This window comes from Hyperoodon ampullatus, assembly GCF_949752795.1.
Source record: "Hyperoodon ampullatus genome assembly, chromosome: 1".
Lineage (NCBI taxonomy): Eukaryota > Metazoa > Chordata > Mammalia > Artiodactyla > Ziphiidae > Hyperoodon > Hyperoodon ampullatus.
In genome coordinates, this window is record NC_136914.1 from 121,738,676 (window position 1) to 121,753,731 (window position 15,056).

A 15,056-nucleotide genomic window follows, 5' to 3' on the forward strand; every position below is an offset into this window, starting at 1 on the left:
CAAAATTTGTTAAATTGAAGTAGAGAAAATGATCCTCTATGAAAGTGTAACGGTATATATTCAACATAATACACATTTTAAGTCATTTATCTATAAATATTTATTAAATACTATTGTTTAACTTCATGCTTAAGAAATATAAAAACTCGTAAACACTCAACCGGACAGGCTAAAATGAAAAGGACTGACAACAGCGCTAAGACTGCTGAACAAGAAGCTCTCAGACGCTGCTGGCAGGACTGTAAACTGGCAGCATTTACTAACGCTAAACATAAATGCACCTGGTGACCCTGCATTCCAGACTGGGGATATGCTCAGCAGAAATGAGTAAGAATGTTCTTAGCATTATTCAGAATGGCCAACCCCAAATGAGATAATTCCAATGTCCATTAATATCAGAATAAAAAACTCGGGCATATTCATACAAATACTACAGAGCAATGAAAAGACTGAGCTTCTGCTACCCATAGCAACAAAGGTACTACTTCATGAAGTTTAAAAACAAGCTAAACTAACCTGTGGTGACAGATGAAAACAGTGGTTACCCTGGGGTGGTGGCTGTTGACTGGGAAGAGGTGCCCATAAGGACACTTCATGGCAACTGAAATGTTCTCTAACTGCAGCTGGGTAGTGGTCACTCAGCGGGGAACCCAGCTGCACCTTATGTATGTAAAGTCATGTTGCAACAAAGTTAAGAAAAAGAAAACCTGTGAACTAAGGCCCTGAAAATATGCCAACACACTGGCGGTAGAGCCATGAGACAAAGTAAATTGATCAAACTATCTCTGTTCCTTTGCTGGGACGTGGAGAAGAATGTTTTTTAAAAGAAACATACTTTTTTATGTACACAAATGGCATTCCCAAATGGTTTCAACTTTGGCTTAAGGTTCATGATACTGTTTCCAGATGATGGTCCACTTGTACATAAACTAGGCAACTTGGTTATGTTATATATGCCAGTTACCTAGTACTGAGTTTTAACCAGTTATTTTGTTAAAATTCTGAGAAAACAGCTCAACTCTGGCCTACAGAATTACAGTGGCTATTTGTTACTAGCAATATTCCAAAAGAAATTTATTTTACTCTGCTTATCTACCTTAACCTAAAACCTGCTTCCACCTTTTAGTGAAACAGAGAAATAAAAATCTTTGTAATACAGGAAATGTATTTCCTATTAAAATTTTGAAGAAAAAAAAGAAAAACCAAAAACCTTGAGTACGGGAAAACAACTAGGTTGTATTTTTGGTCAATATGTCCGATACTATGAATATTACCAGTTCTGGGAATGAGTTTTAATATTAATAAAGGAATATTCAATTTAACCAAACACCTGACAGGATTCCTCACTGACTATTTTAAGGAAAATATGCAAATAAAAAGATTAAGATTTAAATACTTTTAAAAGAAAGGACAAAAGTATCTAAAAATTATACATGTATGTGTCCAAGCAGCAGAGACTAGGGAAGTTTTCCCACTTGAGCCTTTCTGACTTGGAGGCTATCACTTTCAAGGCACCAGTCCAAGTGCTCGTTAATCTGAGACTCCAAAACTTCATTCTGACAAACAGGACAGTGAACCACTTTGCTCTGACTAGATGAACTGCTGGCATTCTGCGTTGCAGCTGTAGGACGTGAGCCACACTTTGGATCGTTACCACCACTCCGTGTTTGCTCTTTCGCGATAAAAAAATTGTCAAAAACAGTCCTGTCTTCGAGCCTGCGTCGTTTACTTGGTAATTCATCTTCAGGCCCACCTGCATCCTGGGGTGCAGTCACAGATATCGATTCCACTTTTAAAGGATTTCTTAGGGATACCTTAGAAGACGTCACCCTCCTTTGAGAACTAGAAGAGACCGAGCTTTTAGTGGTGTCACCAACCGTGGGGCTTTTCGTCGGAAACCCACTCACACTTCCGAAAGCCTTGTGCTTGGAGACCGACACTCCCGAGAAGTAGCTGCTTAAAACACCTTGGTGACTGGAACTGAGAGCAGCAGAGACTAGGGAAGTTTTCCCACTTGAGCCATTCTGAACAGATGTCACCTCACGTTTTGAATTGGGTCTTAAGGCATTTGCTGAATGGTCCTGATTTAAAAGATCCTGGGTTTTAACAGCATGTGAGGTGATACATTTCCCAGATGAAGGCGAATTGCTGGCTCCCCCTAGAACATACTCTTTCCCACTGAAAGGGATTAACTGTGTCTCCCCTCTGTTCGGTTTACCTGCAAAAGAAGCAAATAAGATTCTTCCTTGGCTCAAAATCAATACCATAACAAACATTAAGCTAATGGATAGCTTTTCCAAATGAGGAAATACTACTTCTGTTCTGCATTAGAGCTACGTTGTAATTATCTACTAATGGGAGACAGACAATCCTCAGCAGTCAGAAAGCTGTGGTACTGAGAAAACATAAAGGACAAAAACACCCTCTCATATTTAGATAAGCAGTTCTATCACGCAAACATCAACAGCAAAGTAACTTTTACCTTGAAAATTGCTTTTAGTATTCTTAAGTGTTATCCCAGAAAGGGAAAATCTGCTACCGCATTCTTATCTTCCCAACTCACAAAATTGAGGGCATAATCTCTCCACGTAAATTCTTCTATAGCTTCTCAACTTAACTAATAAACACTTCAGATATGACAAATACAGCATATGTCTGAGAGTCCTCATCACATCCAATCCACAACTTCCCAAGGGAAGAAGCATTAACTTTAGTAACCTTGTTACCCCTTCAAAAGGCAGTTACTCTAGGGGCTTCCCTGGCGGTCCAGTGGTTAAGACTTTGCCTTCCAATGCAAGGGGTGCAGGTTTGATCCCTGGTCAGGGAGCTAATATCCCACATGCCTCCTGGCCAAAAAACCAAAACATATAACAGAAACAATACTGTAACAAATTCAATAAAGACTTTAAAAAAAAAGTGAGATTATAGAGCTAAAAAAAATTAAAAAAAAAAAGGCAGTAACTGAACTGCACAGGAAAGGGGTAAATCCTGAAGGTGAAGCACTAGCGTAATACATGTCATATCCTTTTCCCATTCTCCCAATGAAAATACGTACATCAACAGAAGTCACTTGGATAGACTCCAACTGATAGGAAGGGGTGTAGCTAGGACTTACGTTCCGGGCATTGTTATCTGAATTACTGTTTTCATTTTGACAATCTTTTTGCCTTCTGTTTCTATCCTAATGACCCAGTGAGTCAGGATAGGGAAAGGGACTTTACCCTCAAATTTTAACAGTGGAAACTACTTCTACTTTTACTCACATCTATATACAGCAGAGGATATTTTTCTACCATCATTTCATGGACAATGGGATTTTTTTTTTTCCCTTAAGTCCGCACTTGAAAATGTCTACACTAGAAACAATCCTTAAGCTTATCTAATGCCAGTTCTCTGATGGACAGTACTGTCTTTGCGTTACAGCCACAGCCGTGGAAAAGCTGGAAGAATATAAGCAGAGTTACCTTTATTCTCTGCTTCTGATACTGGCTGCTTTCCTAGTTTTGTTTTTCCTTCGCGTTTTTTTGAGTAGCTCTCTGGTTCCTTGATTTTTATGTAGGTGCCTCCACAGGTTTTCTGGTGCTCAGCCCACCAGTAATCACGAGCAGAGGGTGCCCTGTTGGTGGCGCGTAACACGTAGCCGTAATATGGCTGCTTGTGCTGACACGGCCCATTGCAGCGCCACCAGTGTTGCCGGTACTCATTCACCTCCTCGTAAAAAGTATGGTGCTCCTGGGTCGAGACAAAGTTGTCAGCATTAAGTAGGCAGGTTAACAAGTGTAAGAAAATATATAAGCAATATATAAGCAGCCCCCTGCCCCCCTTTTTAACTTTCCAGTTTCCCAGAGCTTTCTGAAGCTGTGTTTTGGGAAAGACAGTAACAATATTTAGCTTCTCTTCAAAAGTTCATTTTAATGGGAAACAGCAGCACTTAATTTAGTGCTTCATAAACTGTGTAAAGATAGAAAAAGGTGAGACTAGAAGAGAAGAAAATTAAAAATAAAAAAACCAAAAAGCTTCTATAAATGCTAAAAGTTTTAGAAACCCCATTTCTAAACGATGAAAAACTAGGATAAAGACAAGATTTTATATAATGCTGTAGTAAATAAGAATTGTTCCCACTGCCAAGCTGAAATCTTCCCCTGTAAGTAACCAAAGGGTCCTGAGGACTGTTTCCTGTAAATGCTGGACCCAAACACAAGCCCCAGGTCTCATGAAGCGTCTGTCAAACCCGCCCTGCACATGTGCCCGGCTCCGCCCACTTCTTCCTAATAAGCGTTCGGGCTGTCATTTTATCTGACTATAGGTGAAAAGCTCTCCAGGACTTGAATGTCCTCAGCCTGTACCCCTAGTGGCTATTACCGGCCTGGCACAGGGAAGGTGCTCAGTGTTTGCCGACTGAGTGAAAAGCTTCATTGCGTCAAATAAAATTCTCTGTAAATGTGCTTTTCAGTCCTTCAACAGGATCCGTGTGTTTCACCCTCTAGATGAAATCTTACTTAGAACCTAAGCAGGAGACAGACAGGACGGCTAGCCCTCCCACCTCGGCAGTACTGAGGATGGCAGGCAGGGCACCATTTGAAATTGATACTCCCGAATGCCTGAGCACCTTTTTCTCCTGTCCTCTCAGTGAAACATTACTATTTATATAAGATAAGGAGCAACAGCATATGAGTTTTGTTTTGTTTGTTTAAACCAAGGCATTTAACTCTTTAGTAAAGTCCCCTTGTGGGAAAGAATGCTAAGCTTTCTAGAACTCTACAGATAAATAGTTTCATAATCACCATCTCTCCATTATAAGCAAACAAACTCTATTATTTGACAAGCATGCAAACAACGCAAATTATAGTAGGTGCACAAGAGACTGGAGAACAGAGGGTCTGGGAGCGAGGAGGGCTGTAAGACCTGCCCGCTCTCTCATGTTGAGAACACCCCGCTTAACAATTCAGCGGCAAAGACCACAGCGAACTGGATCTGTTTTGCTTCCAACTTCTGTAATTCCTATAACATGGGGATGTAACTTTTTAACAATGTAGTCACTAAAATAAAATTGTTCTCAAAGTGGATGCCCTGTGGAGTGTGCTATAACATGATGTAACCCGTGAAAGCAAGGGGTGTCCACTTGATAAAACCTCCTAGATGAAAACACACAGACATCCAAGGTAAAAGGGCATATCCTCTTCCAACTGAACAGGAGGTATACTAGGATTCTGCTTAAAGTGTGAATTCTGATGAAGAAACTCAAAGTCTTTTACACTAGCAACTCCTAATTCTTTTGCTAATCTGGATTTTATGTGACTGTGTTAATGCAAGCCACTTCCCTGATGTTGAAGGAACTCTGTCCAGTAATTAAATGAGCTCTCGGGCTTCCCTCGTTGCGCAGTGGTTGAGAGTCCGCGTGATGATGCAGGCGACGCGGGTTCGTGCCCCGGTCCGGGAATATCCCACATGCCGCGGAGCGGCTGGGCCCGTGAGCCATGGCCGCTGAGCCTGCGCGTCCGGAGCCTGTGCTCCGCAACGGGAGAGGCCACAACAGTGAGAGGCCCGCGTACAGAAAGAAAAAAAAAAAAAATGAGCTCTCTAGAAAATTAAACTGACGGCTACAAAATAATACACGGAGGGAGAGCACTTCTCGCTTTCCATCACACTGGCCTTTATCGCTTTTTGGGGGGGGTACGCGGGCCTCTCACTGCTGTGGCCTCTCCCGCTGCCGAGCACACGCTCCGGACGCGCAGGCTCAGCGGCATGTGGGATCTTCCCGGACCGGGGCACGAACCCGTGTCCCCTGAATCGGCAGGCGGACTCTCAACCACTGCGCCACCAGGGAAGCCCCTTTATTGCCTTTTAAAGGAAGGAAATATCTAAACACACCGAGGCATTTAATCTTTGTAGGAATTAATATTTCTGTTTGGTTCCATTCAATTCCATATTTGCTAAGCGCCTGCAGAGGCACTGCATTACACATCTCATGCAGAGGTATGTAAAGATAGGCAAGAGCCACCCCGTGAGAGGTATGAAAGCAGAATAAAATAGTGTAAAAGGTTCAATATCTGCTGAGCAGGTTCTGAGGAGGGAGAAGTTGTATCTCACTGTAAAGATGGAGATCATCTTGACAGAAAATAGGAGAAGTGGCATATTTTAGGAAGAGGGTATATGAGGACAGGCACGGAGGTGCAAAGTCCAGTTAGAAACGTTAAGACATAAGCAGAGGGGGTTGCAGAAGGTAAGAGAAAGGGAAGAGCGAGGTTATCTGAAAAAATGAATCAGTAGTAACAAAAACAACTAATATTTAATGAGTACTCAAACTGTGCTAAAACGTTTTGCACGTACTTCCTCTAAGCCTCACAGGACCCAACAAGTAGGTGCTGTCATTACCCTCCTTTCACGTGAGTAAACTGAAGCGTAGAAGAAATCAGCGGGTGCCACAGTGAATCAGTGGCGCCAGCGTCTGGACGCAAGCAACCTGACTCCTCCTGCTTTTTTGACCCCAGGCTCTGCCACCTCCTACAATATCATGCAGAAATACGAATCAAAGACTTCTGATGAAGGGAATGACATATGAAATGGTAGCAGAATATGGGACTGGAGAAGGACACGACAATGAGGCAACAAAATTAGGAGCGGACTGTAGTAGTCCAGAAGAGAGGTATGCAGGCCTGCAGTAACCCTGTGCAACATGCTGCCCTAGTTGTGGCTGGAGGCACCAGGGTACCGCTGGAGTGGCCGCCCTTCGCCTACGTGGTCCTCGACAAGCCAGGCCGCTTCTCTGGGCCGTTCACCTGCTGTGGAAAATCCTCAAACATAGCATTCGTTTCTACCCAGTTCTCTATTTTCAGGAAGTACTGAATAAATAACTACTGAAGATCATAAATGTGTGTGGCTTTATATACCGTTATATTGGCTCCCGTCAGGCGATTGATGCGATGCATATGTTTACAAAACTCCGGACCGTGCCCGTCCCGATCTTTATCGTTATTCGTGACAAATAAATAGGCATGTATCATTTCATGCAAGAGGGTCTGAAACAGAGAACAGTCAAATTAATTTGTTACGGTGCTTTTGAAAATAAAAATGCATTTTCTTACTCTACCTGGGGTCTTAACCTTCTTTGGATCACAGGCTCCGTTCAGATACTGAACAAAGTCATGAACGATCTTTCTAGAAAACTTACATAAGCACTCATTCACAAAACTTTGCCTCTATAATATCCAAAGCTCTGTAGGTCCCAGGCTAAGAACTCCTGTTCCAAGAAAGACTTTTTAATTGTTAATCAAAATCCAGTAGAAAAGACTGACAAATTCAACTATATGAAAATTAAAAAATTCTGTATGGGGAAAAAATTTTATAAGTAAGCGAAAAAAGAAACTCAGAAAAATATATGTGCAACCATCTCACAGCCTATTAATTCCTAAAATATAAAGAACTCCTAAAAGTCCACAGGGAAATGACCAACAATCCAATTTTAAAATAGGCAAATGTCACAGACAGGTCAGAGAAAATGAAACACATATGATCCATAAACATGTGAAAAACGTTCAACGTCATTTATAAAAACAGAAATGCAAATTAATACATTAGTATACCACTTCTTGCTTATCAAGATTGGTTAAAACTCCTAAAGTTTGACACCATTAGTAAAGCTAAGGGAAAATAAGCACTCCCATGTATCACTGGTAGGAGTGCAAAATGGTACAAATTCTCCTCTCCCTGGGGAGGAGAATTTGATAACATCTAACAAAATTACAAATCCATTTATCGTTGAACTCAGCAATACCCAGACTAAAATGAAAGGCTGTACATATGAGGTATTTTCTCGGTGGCACTGCTTACAAAAGCAGAAGAGTGAGAACAGTGCTTAGCAATAGGGGCCTTGTTGAAAGAACAGCCACATAATGAATTCCATGCAGCCATAAAAAAGAAAGAAAAATTTCTCTGTGAAATGATTTGGAGGAGGCTACAGACTGTATCATTTTAATGAAAAAAGGCAAAGTACAGAAGAGTATACACAGAATTTTGTATAAGAAGTATGCTGGGCTTCCCTGGTGGCGCAGTGGTTGAGAATCTGCCTGCTAATGCAGGGGATACGGGTTCGAGCCCTGGTCTGGGAGGATCCCACATGCCACGGAGCAACTAGGCCCGTGAGCCACAACTACTGAGCCTGCGCGTCTAAAGCTTGTGCTCCACAACGAGAGAGGCCGTGATAGTGAGAGGCCCGCGCACCGCGATGAAGAGTGGCCCCCGCTTGCCACAATTAGAGAAAGCCCTTACACAGAAATGAAGACCCAACACAGCAAAAATAAATAAATTAATTAATAAATTCCTACACCCAACATCTTAAAAAAAAAAAAAAAAAGAAGTATGCTATGTGGTGGGGAGGGGATAAGAGTGGATATAAATATTGGCAAAACAGAACAACGATAGAAAAAAGAAACTAATAACAGTATCCTTTAGTAGGGAGAGAGTTCAGAATAGAGGGATGGGGGAGATCAAGATTTCTTTGTGTACAGCTCTCTATAGTTTTGGGATTCTGAATCATGTAAAAATTTAAAACAAGCAGTAAAACCTGCTCATTCCACACCAAGGATGCAGTAGTTTAGGTGCAAAGTTAACAAAAGCACTTAGGGCTGCTATTTCATACTTTAGTCTAAAAAAAAGTGAATACAAAAAGTGAAAATCATAAATGTCTTTAAAAGCATACCTTTTTCATAATCCTCCATAGTTTTGTGAAAAAAAGAATTTCCATCAGAAGAACTAGACTGGCATTAATGAATTTTAGTCTTACAAAATTATGCTGAACAGCAAAATGGGAGAATCAAACATTTTAACTTGGTTATTATGAAACCATCCCTTTTAAAATTATCAACTCTATCTCTTCAAGAAAATGCCACCCTATTGAGACTTAGAGTCAAAGGCCATTCTACATTTCAGACGTCTCTCAACATTCTAAAATAATGATAACTATTCTCAGAAAGGAGACACTACTTAGGTTTCTGATTTTTGGTCCAATTTAAACACATCTCGAAAATGGGACATGGCATTATACTGAACACTTCTATTTTTATATATCTACCATTTTCCACATTTAGGCTCTACACAACATGTAGAGCCTAAAATACCAAATACTTCTATTTCCCACCACTGTTCTATATCTGGCCCAAAACAACTACTTCTGGTCCTAAACATGCCGTAAGTTTAGTGGCCTCGCTTTTGTTCACAGCACTCCCATTCCTTCTGCCAAGACAGTCTCCTCTACTATGTGTACATGTGAGAATCCAATCTGTCCTGTCAGGCTCACCCCCATGTTTTAGTTTGCAGTAGTAACAGTTTTAAGGGGACAGGACAAGAGCTTTAGGGCCAGGGAAACCAGAGCCTAAAGCAAGGATCTGGTATTCATTATCCACGTGACCCTGGACAAGTTACAACTTGCTCCTCACCCTTTAAATGGAGATATCCTAATCTTGCAGGGCTGTGGTAAAGGCAAACACTAGAATAACCAGGTTAGTCCAGCACACAGTAGGCGTGGTGATGTTACTAGTAATAAAATCCACATCTCTGAAGCTTTTCTTGACCTCCTCAACCAGTTTAAGTCTTTTCCTTTTCTGAATCCTACTGATTGTAATTTAGGCAGCTACTTTCAATACGGGCCAGAGTCCCCCTATTCTTCCTCTGTCCACCTTCCTGATCTGATGTTAGAACTTTCTGCCAACAGCAAATGCTCACTTGAAGCATTAGCACCTATTTCCCATTTTCTTCTTGCCCATTACCTTAAAAAGAAAAAAAACTGTCCACGTGTTAATTTAATCATTTATGCAACAAATATTCATTAAGCAGTTTTCAGTTAGGGCTGTTCCAACTAGGGCTCCTGGTAAGATTGATCTGGTTAATCATATTGTTCAACTTTTTTTTTTTTTAATTTTTACTATGTTTTTTTTTCTGCTTATTCATTTAATTACCAATGGAGTTGTGTTAACATCTGCAACTATGACTGTGGATTATTTCTCTTTTTGTTTCTGCTAATTGATGCTTCATGTCGTTTAAAGCTATGCTATTACTTTTAGGGTCATTATGTGTTTTTATTTAATAGATTATTCTATCATTATAAAATGTCTCCCTTTTTTCTCGTAAAACTCCCCCCCTTAAAATCTTTCAACTAATACCAATAAAGCCATAACAGCTTTCTGTTGTCTAGTATTTGGATGATATATGCTTTTTCTCATCCTTTTATATTTAACATGTGTCTTTATTTTAAGCATGTCTGTTAATCTAGGAGGTCGTTTCATGTTTTTAACTGGAGTGTTTAGTCCATGTACATTTAACATAGTAACTGCTGTTTTTATGTGCACCTTTCTCTTTGTTTGATCTGGGCTTTGTTCCTTTATTCCTTTCTTTCTTATTAATTGAGTTATTTCTGTTGTACCATTTTACATTTAGTGGCTACTTACCTTTTTAAAACTGTGGTAAAAAAAAAAGTAACATAAAATTTACCACCTTAACCATTTTAAGTGTACGGTTCAGTAGTGCTAAGTACATTCCCGTTGTTGTGAAACCCATTACCTTTTATTATCCTTAAAAACATATTTCCAAGCATGTTTTAACTTATTTCCCATCCAACCTCTACCACCTATGCCCTCTAGTGCATACGTTGCAGGTGATATAATTGGGGCAAGACCACTCACACTGGCTGCTGTATCTTGGGGATCTTCAGGCAACTATTCGACTCCACTAAACATACTCTGACAGCTCCCACGGCTCCGTTTTGCTAGCAGGAGTGACCACTAGCTCTAGATACGCAGTGTGCCCTCACGCTGCTTTGTTCTGCCAGCTCAGCTACACGTCCTGGGAGGACACCATGGCGGCTGAACACAGGAGAATCTGTGTGTCTCAATACAAAGATCTGGATCCTAAGTTTTTCTCTGCTTCTAAACCAACCACTTTGCCTCTCTGAACCTTGATTATCTCTTTTGTAAAAATGAGAACACACCCTGAACATAATCAGGATACCGGTAAAGATCAAATTGGGTGACGTACCTGAAAGCCTCTATCTTCGAAACACGATAAGAATATAAGGTAATCACTATTATTTGCCCCACAATAAAAGTTCTCAGTGAGGGAAAACGGGTTTTTTCTTCTTCACGTGCACAAGTTAATTTACAGCAGTCTAAACCGGTAACAAGCGTTTCTAAATTACTGAGCTAAGCATCGGGTTCACGCAAAGAATACCTCCACAAGATCCTTTCTTGGTCTCAACTTTAAGAGGGGTTCACTGAGTCGGATGGAACACATTCCGCCCCTGCCTTCGTAAGTGCATATCCCAGCGCTCCTGGAAAACAACCACCACAAAAAGGTCGCTTAGCAAAGATACGCGAAAGGGAAGCGGACGGGAAAGGGCAACCGCCGATTCCTTCTCGCACGGTCCAGACTGAGTGGGCTCTGGGGCGGGCTCTCTTTCGAGAGCGCACGCGCAGCCGCTCGGCGGGGCGGTCCCTGCCTTTCGCGCCAGTTAGGGAGGCAGGCGAGCAGCAGGGACTCCCCGAACCCCAGCCGGGCCGTAAGAGCTCCAAGAAGGTCGTCCCGTTCTGCCGCTCCCTGCCTCCTCCCTACACGCCACCGTCGGTCCGTCGTCGGTGGCCGTGACGGCCAAGTCTCCAGCAGCCTGTGTCCAGAAGTATCGAGGAAACCCACATACGCGGCAGCAGGGCACTAGAAACAGACAAACGTCTCACACCTTCATGTCTTACTTCAGGGCGCTTCGCCTCCATCCAAGAGCAAGCGCGGTGGCCTCGAACCGCACTGTCAACTTCCCAACTCCGTTCGTATGCAGGAGCAGGTTACCTGGAGCCGCTTTTCCCGGGCTCGGCGTGCCGAAAGGGCTGCTTTGAGGCGCCCCCCCCCGCCCCCCCCGAAGATCCCCTGGACCCAGAAGTAGGGAAACGCCAGCCCCTTAGCCACCCTGACCCGCGAGCTCACGGCCCAGCGGCGGTACCCGCCGAGCCCGGCAGGGACTACACGCGTCCCGGGGAAGAAAGCAAGTCGCGGCCCCGGCCTCCTTTCTCAGGCGCAGCTTTCGGCTGCTTCTCCCGCCTGGGTCCCAAAGCGCTCCCGTAAGCCCTATCAGAAAAGGGTCAACTCATCGTCCTAACGCCAAGGAACGTCCCCTTACAAGACAAACCGCCGCGGGGTGGGCCACAGGGCTCCCCTGACGCTATCTGGGCGGGACAGAGAAGGGCAGGGAAGGGACACAGGACCGAGGGGCCGCCTGCCCCCAGCTCCAGAGCCCGGGCTGAGGCCGCCGGCGCCCCACGCCCCCGGCCGGCTCGGGACTCACAGCGTCATTCGCGTGCTCCACTTCACCTCAACCGCCCCCAGAAGGCCCCAGAAGAAACGGTCGTTGAACTGCACAAACAGGGCCTGCAAATCGGGGGTGGGGTCCAGCAGCTCCCAGGCCGCGTCCACCAGAGACAGGGGCTCCTGGGCCGGATCGCGCTCCGAGACCTGCAAGTTCCACTCCTCCTGAAGCCGCAGCGCCAAAGCCAGGTCCTCATCCGTGGCTGCCGAGGTCCAGGCCGGGGGACTCCACGTCCCGGAGCCTCGGACGGCCGCCGGGTCGAGCTCCTCCTAGGAGATACCGGCCCGCGGGTCAGCCCGCCGATTTCGCGAGACTCAGGCAAACTGCCTCGAAAACGGAACTTGTCCCAGACGCCAAAAAAAAAAAAAAGAACTCACCATGACAGCACCTCCCAGTGGGCTCCCGGAGGCAGGTTTCAGAAACCTGGTCCCGGCTTCACGGTTCACAAGTAAAGTCAACGGTCAACGTTACGCTCGACTGTGACGCAGTACCTACGTCTCTCTGCCCCGCCCTCCACTGGCTTCCGCAGTAGCTTCTCCGGCGCATGCGCCCTAGGCCGCTGGCGCTGCTGCGCAGGCGGCGCGCCTGCGCCCGGCCTCTTGCGTAGGCGCAGTGCCTGAAGGTCATACCCGGGCGCATGCGTACTCGTCTCTCTTCTAGCCTGCTTCCGCAGCCCTTCAGTTGGACCCGGTTGGGTGGGCCTCGACAGCAGCGGCACCGGCGACGGCGATAGTGACAGGGACTGCGTGAGTCCCGGACGGAAATGGCGATGGCGATGTCAGACAGCGGGGCGAGCCGCCTGCGGCGGCAGCTGGAGTCGGGCGGCTTTGAGGCGCGGCTGTACGTGAAGCAGCTCTCGCAGCAGTCGGACGGAGACCGAGACCTGCAGGAGCACCGGCAGCGCATCCAGGCGCTGGCGGAGGAGACGGCGCAGAACCTGAAGCGCAACGTCTACCAGAACTACCGGCAGTTCATAGAGACGGCCCGCGAGATCTTCTACCTGGAGAGCGAGATGTATCAGCTCAGCCACCTGCTGACCGAGCAGAAGAGCAGCCTAGAGAGCATCCCGCTTACCCTACTGCCGGCTGCCGCCGCCGCCGCCGCGGGGGCCGCCGCCGCCTCCTCCGGAGGGGGGAGGCGGCGCGGGGGGCCGCGACCACCTCCGGGGCCAGGCTGGCTTTTTCCCCAGCCCCGGGGGCGCCTCCCGCGACAGTTCTGGGCCAGGCGAGGAAGGAAAGCAGCGCACTCTCACCACCCTGCTTGAGAAGGTGGAAGGTTGCAGGCACCTGCTGGAGACGCCGGGACAGTACCTGGTGTACAACGGGGACCTGGTGGAATACGAGGCGGACCACATGGCCCAGCTGCAGCGGGTGCACGGCTTTCTCATGAACGACTGTTTGCTGGTGGCCACCTGGCTGCCACAGCGGCGGGGGATGTATCGCTACAACGCCCTCTATCCCCTGGATGGTTTGGCCGTGGTCAATGTCAAGGACAACCCGCCCATGAAGGACATGTTCAAGCTGCTCATGTTTCCCGAGAGCCGTATTTTTCAAGCGGAAAACGCAAAAATCAAACGAGAGTGGCTGGAAGTGCTGGAGGAAACCAAGAGGGCCCTCAGTGAAAAAAGACGCAGGGGGCAGGAGGAGGCAGCTGCCCCTCGAGGGCCACCGCAGGTGACTTCCAAGGCTGGCAACCCATTTGAGGACGAAGACGACGGCGAACCAGCTGTTCCCGAGGCAGAAGAAGAGAAGGTGGACCTCTCAGTGGAATGGATCCAGGAATTGCCTGAAGACCTGGATGTCTGTATTGCCCAGAGGGACTTTGAAGGGGCCGTCGACCTGCTGGATAAATTGAACCGTTACCTGGAAGATAAGCCCAGCCCACCTCCTGTAAAAGAACTAAGGGCCAGAGTGGACGAGCGTGTCCGCCAGCTCACTGAGGTGCTAGTGTTTGAACTCTCCCCGGATCGGTCCCTGAGAGGTGGTCCCAAGGCTACCCGCCGGGCGGTTTCTCAGCTAATCCGGCTTGGCCAGTACACGAAGGCTTGTGAGCTGTTTTTGAGAAACAGGGCAGCAGCTGTGCATACTGCAATATGCCAGCTTCGCATTGAAGGTGCCACTTTACATTCATAAGCTCTGCCACGTCTTCTTTACCAGCCTTCTGGAGACCACCAGGGAATTAGAGACGAACTTTGCGGGCACCGACAGTGGCTGCTACTCTGCCTTTGTGGTCTGGGTGAGGTCAGCCTTGGACATGTAGACTTCGGCTACAGTATACGTAAGAGTGAATTATAGCACCTTTAGACATAAAATATTTTAAATAACAATCTCATATATATATATATAAAATAGAACATTTAATATGGGTGAACTAGGTTATAATCTGCAAATCTTAGCACTAACCAGGAATTCCTGAGTGGCTGACACTGCTATGAGGTAATATGGGTGGGACATGTGAGACCCATTCATTTTTCAGAGATTTTTTTCAGCTTTTGACTTGGAGGCTATCACCTTCAAGGCACCAGTCCAAGTGCTCGTTAATCTGAGACTCCAAAACTTCACCCTGACAAACAGGACACTGAACCACTTTGCTCTGACTAGATGAACTGCTGGCATTCTGCGTTGCAGCTGTAGGACGTGAGCCACACTTTGGATCGTTACCACCACTCCGTGTTTGCTCTTTCGCGATAAAAAAGTTGTCAGAAACAGTC

The 15,056-nt window shown here is 45.7% G+C and overlaps 2 protein-coding genes across 2 annotated transcripts; one reads left to right on the forward strand and one right to left on the reverse strand.

Annotated features, from left to right (window-relative positions):
- Positions 1 to 1,457: 1,457 nt before the first annotated feature.
- Positions 1,458 to 12,985, reverse strand: LOC307057937 (DNA-dependent metalloprotease SPRTN-like; the record flags this gene model as incomplete). The annotated part of the gene is made up of 6 exons (XM_079711237.1): positions 1,458 to 2,218; positions 3,465 to 3,732; positions 6,891 to 7,019; positions 11,221 to 11,320; positions 12,326 to 12,615; positions 12,842 to 12,985. 6 exons carry the CDS (start codon positions 12,983 to 12,985, stop codon positions 1,458 to 1,460), a joined length of 1,692 nt encoding a protein of 563 aa, XP_079567363.1.
- Positions 12,986 to 13,109: 124 nt separating this feature from the next.
- Positions 13,110 to 14,605, forward strand: LOC307057948 (exocyst complex component 8-like; the record flags this gene model as incomplete). The annotated part of the gene is given in 3 exon segments (XM_079711242.1): positions 13,110 to 13,472; positions 13,474 to 14,465; positions 14,467 to 14,605. Coding segments are annotated over 3 exon segments (1,494 nt in total).
- Between the last annotated feature and the right edge of the window lie 451 nt (positions 14,606 to 15,056).